General features: G+C 40.3%; 1 protein-coding gene across 9 annotated transcripts in view; it reads right to left on the bottom strand.

The window, feature by feature from the left end:
• Window positions 1–12,443, bottom strand: part of PICALM (phosphatidylinositol binding clathrin assembly protein) — an 86,684-nt gene that overhangs the window by 5,096 nt on the left and 69,145 nt on the right. For 5 of the 9 annotated variants that reach the window (XM_070942934.1, XM_070942932.1, XM_070942937.1 and 2 more), the window contains 4 exons: window positions 12,229–12,328; window positions 10,290–10,313; window positions 6,919–6,978; window positions 5,893–5,991 (listed from right to left, as the gene is read on the bottom strand). In XM_070942934.1, coding sequence (XP_070799035.1) covers window positions 5,893–5,991; window positions 6,919–6,978; window positions 10,290–10,313; window positions 12,229–12,328 — 283 coding nt within the window. The remainder of the gene's footprint in view (window positions 1–5,892; window positions 5,992–6,918; window positions 6,979–10,289; window positions 10,314–12,228; window positions 12,329–12,443) is intronic. The other 4 variants (XM_070942935.1, XM_070942938.1, XM_070942941.1 and 1 more) reach the window with 1 other exon arrangement.

The following is a 12,443-nucleotide window of genomic DNA, read 5'->3' as shown; positions in this document are numbered from 1 at the left end:
CTTAAGACTTATATAATGCTTCACAGTGCTTTACAGCTTTCTCTAAAGTGGTTTCACAGAGTCAGCGTATTGCCCCCAACAATCTGGGTCCTCATTTTAGCAACCTCAGAAGGATGGAAGGCTGAATCCACCTTGATCTGGTCAGGATCGAACTGCTGGCAGTGGACAGAGTTAGCCTGCAATACTGCATTCTAACTATGGCGCCCCAACGACCTATACGATTTTACGACCCTTTTTTGTGGTAGTTGTTAAGCCAATGCCATGGTCGTAAAACTGGAAGCAAATGCTGGGTTTTCGACAAAAGTGTAGCAAAATGCAGTCATGTGACTACAGGATGTTGCAAAATGGCCGTGTACGTAGGCTGCCTGCCCAATGCGCAAAGATCATGTGACCATGGGTGGTTGGGTGTGTAAGCATCAGAACTTTGAATTTGGGTTGTAAGCACTGCCCCCCCCCTCCTCCGAGGTCCATTTTTAACTTCAAATGGTCACTAAGCAACTGGTCGAAAATTGAGGACTACCTGTATCCATTGATATATGTTTATTTTAGGGTTTACACCACAGTTTTCATCAGGTCTCATCACTTTATTAATAAGAATTCAAAAGCCACAAAAAGGGAGGTTAAGGAATACATAAGGAAGAGCCGAGATGGCACAGTGGTTAGAGTGCAACACTGCAGGCTACTTCAGCTGACTTGCTAGCTGCAGTTCGGCGGTTCAAATCTCACCAGGCTCAAGGTTGACTCAGCCTTCCATCCTTCCGAGGTGGGTAAAATGAGGACCCAGATTGTTGGGGGCAATAGGCTGACTCTGTAAACCGCTTAGAGAGGGCTGTAAAAGCACTATGAAGTGGTATACAAGTCTAAGTGCTATTGCTATTGCGATATATAGCCCAGAGGACACAACTCTTTACCCAAGAGTAGGCAATACTGGCTAAAAGATAAGGAATCCTATTGGTTTTATTGCAATCTCTGAACCTTGAGGAAATTAAATTAAAATTAAAACCCTTGTTTCCAGATTTGGCACTTCTACATGCCTAAGCCTACATATGGCTTACTCAGATATTGTTGTGGCCCCGCCCTCTGAGCCTGTCCCATCGGAGGAAGAAAGCTCCGAGCATGAGGAAGAGGAGTCAGCCAGGCCTCCCTCTCCAGCCCCCTCCCCTCTGGCATTGTCTCAAGTGCCGGCCGAGGGAGAGGAGACAGCTGATTTGGATCAGAGTGATGAGGAAACATCATTCCTGGACGCACGCCTCCGAAGGCGTGATAAACGTTTGCAGCATCTTAGGAGGCGTGCTAGGGATTAGAACTGAGTCACTGGACCACACCCCAGAGACTATATAATAGAGGGTGGTGGTCAAGGATCTTTGTGACGAACAAAGCAAACTTTGGATAGTCACTAAAGCCTCGTCCGGAGCTGCTGAGAGAAAGATTTAAAGTGTTGGACATTTGGACTCTTGAATATTTGTCTTTCTGTTTTACTTTGAAAATAAAGTCACTTGGCAGACGGTGTGTCTATCGCTGCCAAGTGGGAGATAAGACCTGGGTGCGTTCCAAAGTGTTTCCTTAACCCTCGACTGGCTGTGTTTGTGTGTGTGTGGGTACGGGGACAGATCAGATATATTCTGAGAAACACTTTCAAATGTTAGTCCACTACAGATAACACAACTGGAAACTAGTCCAACTGGGGTTGGACTAGAAGACCGCCTAAGGTCCCTTCCAAGCCTCTTATTCTATAGTCTAAAATACCTCTGTACTTCTCAGGTTAACATGTTATTAGATTGGCTGCACAAATTAGGGGAAGGGAATTTTTCTTCCCTGTTACAATTCCCCTTATGTTTAAATTCTGTTCAAAACCATAAGTAAATAAATATCAATATGTGAAAGTGCCCGTCTGTTCCATGTCAACTGTCACGACAGAATTTGCTTTCCGCTAAAAATAGATTAGTTATGTTTAGAATATAATCTACAAGTGGGTCCAAGATACTTAAAAAGCTTAGCTAATTCTTCCTACCATGGAAACTGTCTTCCAAACAGCAGCCCTGAATTGGCATTTTTTTAAAAAGTAAATATTTTAGTCATATGTATACACAATAGTTCAGTCACACTGAATGTGGGAAGGTAGAACAAAATTCTATTAAAAGCACTCAGATTCCCACAAATGCCTAAAATATCACTCTGATCCAAGCTTTCCCATAGGATTTTAATTCTTTCCATGTTCTGGTTCCAGCACAGGATATCGACTTCATCAGGGGAGTTAAATAAAATTAAACGCATCTGTTCCTTTGGCTTTGATAGTATTAATGCTTGTATGAAGTCTCTTTCATCCAGGCATTTCCCTCAGATGAGGAAACTGCTCAAAGGAAACGAAAGCACGTCAACGTACCTCAACCTGGTTTAAGTTAGCCAAGAAAACCTGGCTCTGACGTCATGCCCTGGGCTAGGGAATGGAGCAGACTTCGCCCATTTGGGCGAAAATGTAGTGTTAAAATAGCACTAGCAACAGCCATAGCACTTAGACTTATATACCGCTTCATAGTGCTTTTACAGCCCTCTCTAAGCGGTTTACAGAGTCAGCATCTTGTCCCCAACAATCTGGGTCCTCATTTTACTGACCTCGGAAGGATGGAAGGCTGAGTCAACCTTGAGCCAGTGAGATCTGAACTGCCGAACTGCAGGTAGCAAATCAGCTGAAGTAGCCTGCAGTGCTGCACTCTAACCACTGCGCCACCTCAGCAAAGATAATGGTTTTATTACTGTCTGGAGCAACCTTGGGAATTTCCAGGAGTGTGGACCTCCGCCTGCTGGCTTTGGAATTCTGGGAATTGAAGTCCTGGAAATTACCTTGAGAACCCACACTGGTCTGGAGGGTTATCGCTCTTTTCTCTTGGTTATAATGTTTTTGACTGTTTTTAATATTCTATAGCATCCAGAGTCTTTAGGGAGTTGCACAGCCTTAGAAGTTTGTCAAATGAATAAACAAGCTTATATTATCCAAAATTACTTGCTTAGAGTTCAGTAATTGACACAACTTCCTTGTGCATTTGCTATAAAGGTAAAGGTTCCCTTCACACATATGTGCTAGTCATTCCCGACTCTAGGGGGCGGTGCTCATCTCCGTTTCAAAGCCGAAGAACCAGCGCTGTCCGAAGACGTCTCTGTGGTCATGTGGCTGGCATGACTCAACGACAAAGGCGCGTGGAACACTGTCACCTTCCCATCAAAGGTGGTCCCTATTTTTCTACTTGCATTTTTTATGTGCTTTCGAATGGCTAGATTGACAGAAATTGGGACAAGTAACGGGAGCTTACCCCGTTACTCGGTGCTAGATATTCGAACCGCTGAACTACTGACTTTTCGATCAACAAGCTCAGCCACTGAGCCACCACGTCCCTTAAAACAAGCTTAAATTATCCAAAAGTACTTGCTTAGAGTTCAGTAATTGACACAACTTCCTTGTGCATTTGCTATAGTTCAGACTATTTGTTACATGCTCTGCTCTGCTCCATTCCTTTCCTTTCCTCTCTTCTCCTCTCCCTAACATAAATTTCCTTATAGCCTGAACATCCCAAAGATGCTTTTTTTCCCCAACTGGACTTTTTGAACTCCAGAAAGTCCAGTTGCCTCTTGAAAAAAGCATCTTTGGGACAACCATGACCTGGATGACTGGGAATCTCCATAGACACTTAGCCTGAACAGGTGAACCTTTTGCTGTTAGGAAGCCATCAGTAATTCATAAATGGCTCTTGCTGTGAAAGCTGACGTTGAGAAGGCTTGGTAGAGCCTTAAGAGAAGCAAGACCTTTATCCAAACACAATGCAAGACAACAAAAACAAGTGGCAAAAGGCTGGGTCAAAAGAGTTATTAGATGTTAAACCTTGGGGATGTTTTAAATAGAGGACATGATTGTCTAATTGTGCTGTATCTAAGCTTCTGTATTATAAGAGCTTTTTTGAGTAAAACGTCTTTAAGTTTTGACTTTTCTGCTCTTGGCCCCTGAGTAACGGTTGAGATATTTTCTGTTATGCTCTGAGTGAAGCTGACAGTAGCAATTACTAAAACTGGTCACGTTTACAGCCTCTTACAAACACCCTTAAATGCAAAAACCTATCTGTAGGTCAGGACCACACACACAGAATAGGAGCTGTACTTTTGTGTCTGGAGAGAAGCAGGTAGATATGGAAGAGAACAGAATGAGAAAACTATGTGGGGGGTTTAATGAAGGAAGAGAGAGGGACATGCCATGAATGGTCCCTTTCAGTTCCATGGTGAAAACAAATGGTGAAAGTCCAGGCTCATTCACTCCAGTTGCTCTGGTTAATATATATATATATATAACGTAGAGAGTTCGCCTGTGCGTGTAGCTTGACTAACAAAAGACATGCCAACACCAACAGGTGACCCCAAAAGGAACAACTCCTTCTTCAAAACGCTCAGGCAGGCCAAGTAGAGGTGACACCCGGCTAGCAAACAGGCCTTTCACAACAAGCCTTTGTTCCCTCAAAAGAGAAACTCTAATAAATCTGACATCGGTAAAGCCAAGCCAAGAGCAACGAGGAACCACAAATGGTTTCATTCGCGGGCAAACCCAGAGAGTGCTTCCGCTGAGGGAGTGCTGCTAATAGCAACAGTTGATTTCCTCGTTCTTAAAGTACACGGCCAAGATCCATCCCAAGCATTCAGGTTCACAAATTCTTCTGCTGCCGTGCCATTCAGGAGTAGAGGGGAAGGAATAGCTCATGACTGAATTCTCCAAAATATGTGCTATCTGTGAAAATACTGCTGGCCTCAAATATTTTTGTTTTTTGGATAGCCTAAGGACAGTTTTGGTTTGATACTGTAAAGCAGGGGTATCCAACCTTGGCAACTTTTAAGACCTGTGGACTTCACCTCAGACCTGTGGACTTCAACTCCCAGAATTCCCTAGGCAGCCATGCTGCCTGGGGAATTCTGGGAGTTGAAGTCCACAAGTTTTAAGGTTGCCAAGGTTGGAGACCCCTGCTGTAAAGCTTTACAGTATCTAATTCCTTCTGAAGATCTAAATAGATACAAACCTTTTCAATGCGCATCGGGATCTCTTATCTTATAAAATCAATTCTCGGGGGGTTTGGCACCTTCCACGTGTTTTCCGAAAGCTTAAGAAAGCAAGTTTGTGGACACAGAGATACCACAGAATTCAGTACCATCTTGATTTCAGAATGCATCCAAGGGGAACATTTTCACGTTCTCGTGTTAAGGGAAGAACAAAAATGGAACATTTCCTTCATTATAAATAAAAAGAAACCCAAAGTGTGCAGTGACATCAGTGACAATGAGAGCACGCTGTAGGCATCCAAACCAGCTTAATGCTTTAAGCCTCAGAAGTGGAAACCTTATACTTCATCTGGATAGTGACACACGTTTCTTTATAACTTTCCTTCTAATGCATCCTCTGGAAACATGTATTATTTATTTATTTTAATAACTCTTTTGGTTCCTCCTCAGCTTCAATTTCTCCGACAGAAAAAAAATACTATTTTTTATTTATGAATTCATTGATGAATTACCTGGGCTCTATTTGTGCAATTATTCTGCCTTTCTTGTACCACGTTCACTGTAACCTCCCCAATAACTTGATTGTCACCTCAAAACTTGCTTCATTAAGACCTCTTTTGAACAACTCTCGTCTCAGATCTTTGGAGTCTTCTGGTGTATAATAAGCTTTCTTGAGATCCATTTGGACAATTCCATCTGGCTCAGAATGAAAGCTGTCTTGGATGTGAAACTAGTTTAACATCTGGAGCAGATACATCTGCTTGCCACTAACGATTAAAAAACATTTTAACTGATTTCATCCTTCTCAACAGAGGACCTTCCTTGTACTTTCAGGGCTGCAGAGTAGAAATTAAAACCTACCTGTGCTCCTGATATAGGACCAAAAGGATTTGCAGGTCTCATGACAGGTTGGCTGTATATTAAAGTTGGCTGCGTCATTACTCCTCCCATTTGGGATGGCTAAAAATCCAGAATAGCAGAATAGAATTAACGTTATGAAATTAAATCAAAAGGATGAAATGCCAACCATTATGCTTTCAACCATCATCTTCTGTTAACAAGACAGTAGAATATTTATGAAATAGCAGGATGGGTGGGCCATCAGAGCTACCACAAAGAAGTCATTGGAAAATACTTTGCTGTCATTTTTGCTGGAGGGATTTTCCCGACATAATTGTCCTTTTAGGCAGAGGTCTCCAAACTTGGCCACTTTAAGACTGCTGGACTTCAACTTCCAGAATTCCCATGCTGGCTGGATAATTCTGGGAGTTGAAGTCCACAAGTCTTAAAGTTGCTAAGTTTAGAGACCCCCTGATTTTAGGAATGGCCAACAAGAATCTGCTTTGTGTTTCCAAAAAGAGACAAAAACAAAAAAAAGGTCCAGACCAGGTGATACATACATAATTCTTTCGCCACGTCTGTCCTTGCATCATTTTAAGGTATTCTTATTCAGAAAGCACCCTTTTCATTTCAGTTGTAATAACTGAGCCTGATTGTTAATGTTTCTTACATTACCCATCTGTTTTAAGTTAACTCTAATTTTAACCGTACATTTGTACAAATTCTGGAGCACATCTGGAACGTATTAGAAGACTGGAAGCAAAAGACTCTATTATTTCTTGGGGGTACAATTTGTCTCCCACTTTTCCACCATAATGTGCTCAGAGTAGTTTACCATGAGTGATTTTCCTAGCAAACTGAGATCACAAACCAGGGGAAAAAAAAACAGAATTGAAACAGATTCATCTTGCCCCATTGATTGTGTGGCATCTTGTCACAGAACAGTCTTCTCCCGTAAACACACAGACAAGCACAATGAATATATTGGGAGGGGATGTCTAACAAATTAATGCTCTATAAAGGACTTAAAATACAAATTTTACTGACCATTCCGTATCCCATCATTCCTGTTGGCGTTGTAGCAGGATAAGCCATCACAGGGGGTGCCTAATGGGAAAAGTACACCATTACTTTGTTCTCTTTTTTTAACCTTGTTTTTTTATCGGTTTTGACATTTTTTTAACGCTAATAATTGTTCTGTACATCTTAAGAATATACACCTAAAATCGTTTGTTTGTGAAGTAAGCAGCAACATAAACCATATAAACTTGATGAATGAGTGGATACATAAATAAATCCCCAAAGAAGAAACGATAAAAGACACAGTTGATTTTATGTTGGTTTTTGTTGTTAACTGTGTCTCTGATATTTTTGAAGGGAGATCGCTGTCCCCAAAGTCTCTTAACTGGGACAAGATAAAAGAACTGTTAATTAACACGATTAATGAACTATTTAATTGACAATACTGTTGTATGACCTCCAAATAACCAGCTGAACCCCAACTGGCAACTACATAATTTATTAGAATAATCAATTACTGATTAAAATAAGCAGTTTGGGAACTGCTGCTCTTTTTAAGCACCAAAGCACAGTTGCAGATACCTGAGATATCTACAGGTTAGAGCTGGTCCAGGTTAATATGGGGATGTCCACAAAGCTGGCAACTCCAACTTACTACCTTAAATTATTAAATTTTAGGTAGGAAATTTACCAAAACATTAACAATGAATCCCTAAAACTGCATGAAAATGAACTCCAAATTTGATGGACTTTAGACAATTATTACATGAATTACCAGAAGCTAGGTATTTGCATAAAGTTCAACAACTATATGCCAGCACACATATATTCTGAGTTTTTTCTCCACGTCACTGCCAATTAATATTGACAAGGCGTTTTGTAAGATGTATGCCTTTACGTTTATTAGCATTTTAACCTACATAATTTAGGCATGACTATCCTTAATTTTATATTAATTTTGTGACATCTGCCACATTCTATATCATATCTGCTTCTTGAAATCATCCTCTGCAGCAACATATTTTCATATTTAACTGACATTCAGGAAGATTGGGAATTCCCTTCCTCCTTCATGGTTCATTTAAACAAAGTTTCATAATACATCAAAAATATAAAATCCAAAATCCCACAAAATTCTCCATATATATATATATATATATATATGCAAGCAACTGTGCTTAAGAGTAACTTAACATATATCACTTCCTCCTCCTCCTTCTGATCAGGAATAATTGATCAATAATAATAATAATAATGTACTTTTTGGTCAATTATTGGAATTAAGAGCTTTAATGAACTTTAATACAAAAATCCTAGAAAGAGGCCAACTGGCAAGCAGAAAAACACGTGTGTAGTATATACTAGAGTCATTCTGCTATGCAGTTTTCTGAATTTAAAGGACGTGCATGTCATACCCATAATTTTATAAGAAGTTCAACTGTCTAAAAAAGATTTTCCAACAACATAAAAGTGAATGAAGGAAAATCTGTTTTTCCTATGGACTACACTGTTACACAGGATGATGGAATCCAATTGGCTATTGTGTACTATGATTGATGAAATGGCAGTGATTAATATTAACATAGCAAAATACAGTGTATATATAAGCATATACATGGTCATACATTTGCTCATTTTTTAACTGTTTTAAGGTGGTTTAAGATTTTCTTCTCCGTGAAAAGATTATAGGGAAAGACCAATAATGATACGGAAAGTAAAACCAAATGGGCTGAAGGATGATATTCCAAAAGAAAGAGCTGAAGAATTAAAGTTACTATGATTTTTGATGTATGGAAATTCAGTCGTAAGCATCACCTATAGAGCAGATTGAATAAATGAGAAGATAATCTAAAGATAAAAACTTCTATCAGTTGAACTTACCTCAAAAACAGGTAGTGCTCAACTTACAACCATTTGTTTAGTGTCTGTTCAAAACGGCATTGAAAAAAGTGACCAATAAGCATTTTTTACACTTACAACTGTTGCAGCATCCCCGTGGTCATGTGATCAAAATTCGGTAAATAACATTATAAATTCTCCCTTCTGTCAAATCTCAATCTCTGGGGACTTCATGGACATCCTTATAATTTTTTTATAAAATTTTTGATTTATATGCCACCCTTCTCCGGAGACTCAGGACGGCTTACAAGGCGTTAAGCAATAGCCTTCATACTTTTGTATATTTTATACAAAGTCAGCTTATTGCCCCCACAAACTGGGTCCTCATTTTACCTCCCTTAGAAAGGATGGAAGGCTGAGTCAACCTTGAGCCTGGTGAGAATTGAACTCGCAGTAATTGCAGGCAGCTGGAAGCTAAATACTACCTTTAACAGTAGCATTAGTCTGCTGCGCCACTCAGGCTCTTATTTTCTGGGCAATAATAAGAAAGTGATTTACTATTTCCTTATTCCTTATATCCTTCTTCCTGAACAAAGTGACTTATGACCATTCTTCACACTTATGACCTTTGTAGCATCCCCACAGTCATGGGGAAAATTCAGACACTTGGCAACTGATTCATATTGATGACGATTGCAGTGTCCCGGGGTCATGTGACCAGCTTTCATGACCTTCTGACAAGCAAGGTCAATGGGGAAGCCAGATTTGCTTAACAATCGTGTTACTAACTTAACAACTGCCGTGATTCATTTAACAGCTGTGGCAAGAAAGGTCGCAAAATGGGGGCAAAACTCACTTAGCAATTGTCTTGCTTAGCAACAGAAATTTTGGGCGCAATTGTGGTCGTAAGTCGAGGACTATCTGTAGGTATTTAAGAATATAAAGTATTTAGAGACTTCATTCTTTAGCTCTTATCAATACTTATAAACAATTAGGCCATTTGTGGATTTTTTTTTTTAAAAAAAATTATCATTATTTTTTTTAAGTGGAATGAGATAGCACTGCAGTTCAGACATTTTTTGAATCAACTGAGCCAACATGGGAAATATCACTCCATTCAGTGATATTTTAGAACATATTGGTCTCTCCCTCTTTGAAATCAACTCTATGGTAAGTGGGAGTGGAAATAAGCTTGTGAGGTTTCATGCAATTATTGGTACGCACAGACGCCTTTTTTTCCCATTTAATTTATTCAAATTCAAATGCATTTAAAAAGGCAATGCAGACGCAACACGCCAGCTAATTGGGCAGCAAACGACAAGAGTTAAAGCAGGAAAATAATTGTGAATATTTCTTCATGCCATTCTTGGCTTCAAAAGGGTGCCCTTAAAATCTGGACGTATTAGAAGCTGCTCAAAATTTCCATCATGCCCAAAGACCTTAACAGAAGTGTGGAGTAGCGGGATTATGAGATTCTGCTGTAGTGGTTAATATCAGCATGCCAATCTGATTGCAAAAAAATAAAATAAAAAAAGAGGCTGCAGGTTTTGTTCACTTACGTATTGTGGAAAATGCATGCCATTCTGTTTTTTCCCCCGGGAAGAACAATTACACAATGCAATAACACTGGATTAGAAATGATTGCTTACACAACAGAATATACACAAAAAGCATTTTGGTTACAAGTGTGCTTAACGACCCCGAGGACACATTCTTGTAAACCAACAAGATGTTGAGCGACAAAGAAAATTAACAAGATTTGTTAAGTCTGTGACAAAAACATATAACGTACCATATTTTTCGGAATATAAGATGCTCCAGACTATAAAACGCACCTACCTTTTTTGGTGAGGAAAACAAGAAAAAGAAATCTGCCTCTGCCTCCCAGCAATTTTGCCTCATTGCAACAAACAGCAAATAGCCTGCTTTACTTTCATTTTCGTTTTCAGCATAGCTTGATTAGCACAAGAAAAAAAAAAAAATCTGCTCCCAGCAATTTACCTCCTTGTAGCAAGCAGCAGAGACCCACACAAAACAGCTGAGAGTCGGGAGGCCGATCCAATCAACTTGTGCTAATTAGGGTGTGTTGAAGCTGAAATACGCTTGTTTCTTCTTGCTGCTTGCTGCAAGGAGGTAAACTGCTGGGAGGCAGAGGCCAAAGGGTGGGGGCCAGTGGGTAGGCAGGGCTACGCACCTACATTTTCACCCCCTTTTAGGGGGGAAAAGGGTGTGTCTTATACTCCGAAAAATACGGTAATCTACTGTAGGCAAGTTTATCACACTTTGTGTATTTCTGACATACTGGACTCCAGTAATTTCTGACAAAACACTGACGAGAAAATGAGACAACATAGTGTTAAAGCAGAAGATTAAAGCAAAACACTACTTTTTCCGATCCCAATAGATCACGAAAACGCAAAACGTTGCATATGGTATAACACAAAGTCTAAATCTCCTCAGATTACACCCACACTTCCTAGAAATCTATTTCAAAAGTGTCATTCCCATATCTGTGATCTGTAAGAATATTGGGTTGTTTTTTTTTTAAAGACTGGGTTTTAAATTTAAAGTTATTGCACGATTTATTTGGAAGCCTCAGTCTTCATTCAGGTATGAAAAGTTAGGGCAGCGCTAGATATTGTGATGGTCACAAGGAATTCTTTGTCGTATTAAGTCCTGCAAGAACTGGATCCTGACACAGAGAAGTTGGAAGGGTGCATCACGACTGCTTCCACAGTTAATTCTCTCTTTCTGAAATGGTTTAGAAATATTTCTTGACTAAAAAGTTGGGGAGGTCAAGGGAAACAGATAGGATTAAGAAGGGGAGGTTGATACTTAAGTGGTACTTACAACCAGACATTGCAACAACCCCATGGTAGTGTGATTGTGATCCAGGCCTGGATTTCTGACTGTCACAGTCATGTGATTGTGATTTGTGACCTTCCTTGCCAATTCCCCACAAGCAAAGTCAAAAGAAATACCTCCGCCCACTTTTTAAACAAAAAGTAAGACACTGAACGCTGCGCCTTTTAAGACTATGGCTGATGTTAACTTCAAATTGGGTATTTATCGGCCACTATGAAGTGTCTTGAATCTAATCCAAAAGAGAACATTCCTAATTTGGACATCCTGGTTTTCTAGAGTACGTACCAGAATTCTTGATGATACCTTATATACCCAGAATACAATCAATGCTGCTGGATTTATGGTCTCCCATGATAGTGGTCCCCCACCTTTGCAGTTAATGGCCTGGCTGGAGAGCAGGGGGGGAGTGAACTGGGCCACATGAGTGGCAGGCTGGCACGCACTGCTCAACTTGGAAGTTGAGCCGCACATGTGCACACACGTATGTCGGCCCAACATTCACGCAAATCAAGCTGCACGCACATGCATGCGCGCTGGCCTGCCAGTTGCACAGCTGAGTTTCGAATAGGCCATGGCCCAGTAGTGGCTTGCGGCCCAGGGATTGGGGACCCCTGCTCTATGACAACTGCTTACCATGGTTGGAGCATTCCAAGCAGTGGTGGGTGCAATTTTGGGCTGCCAGTTGGAACCGCCTGTTAATTTCTTTTCTCCTGGCTGGGTCCAGTTTACATCACTATAAATAGATGTTCAAGGTATTAAAACTCACATGTATTCATGTTAGAAAAGCCACCCCAAAGCATGAGATTTTGCATCCTCCGTCTCTACAGGTAGTCCTTGATTTACAACCA

The sequence above is a fragment of the Pituophis catenifer genome, unplaced genomic scaffold (genome assembly GCF_029215685.1).
Source record: "Pituophis catenifer annectens isolate HBS135680 unplaced genomic scaffold, rPitCat1.0.hap2 SCAF_4, whole genome shotgun sequence".
NCBI classification, from domain to species: domain Eukaryota; kingdom Metazoa; phylum Chordata; class Lepidosauria; order Squamata; family Colubridae; genus Pituophis; species Pituophis catenifer.
This window is presented reverse-complemented; position numbering and strand designations above follow the sequence as displayed.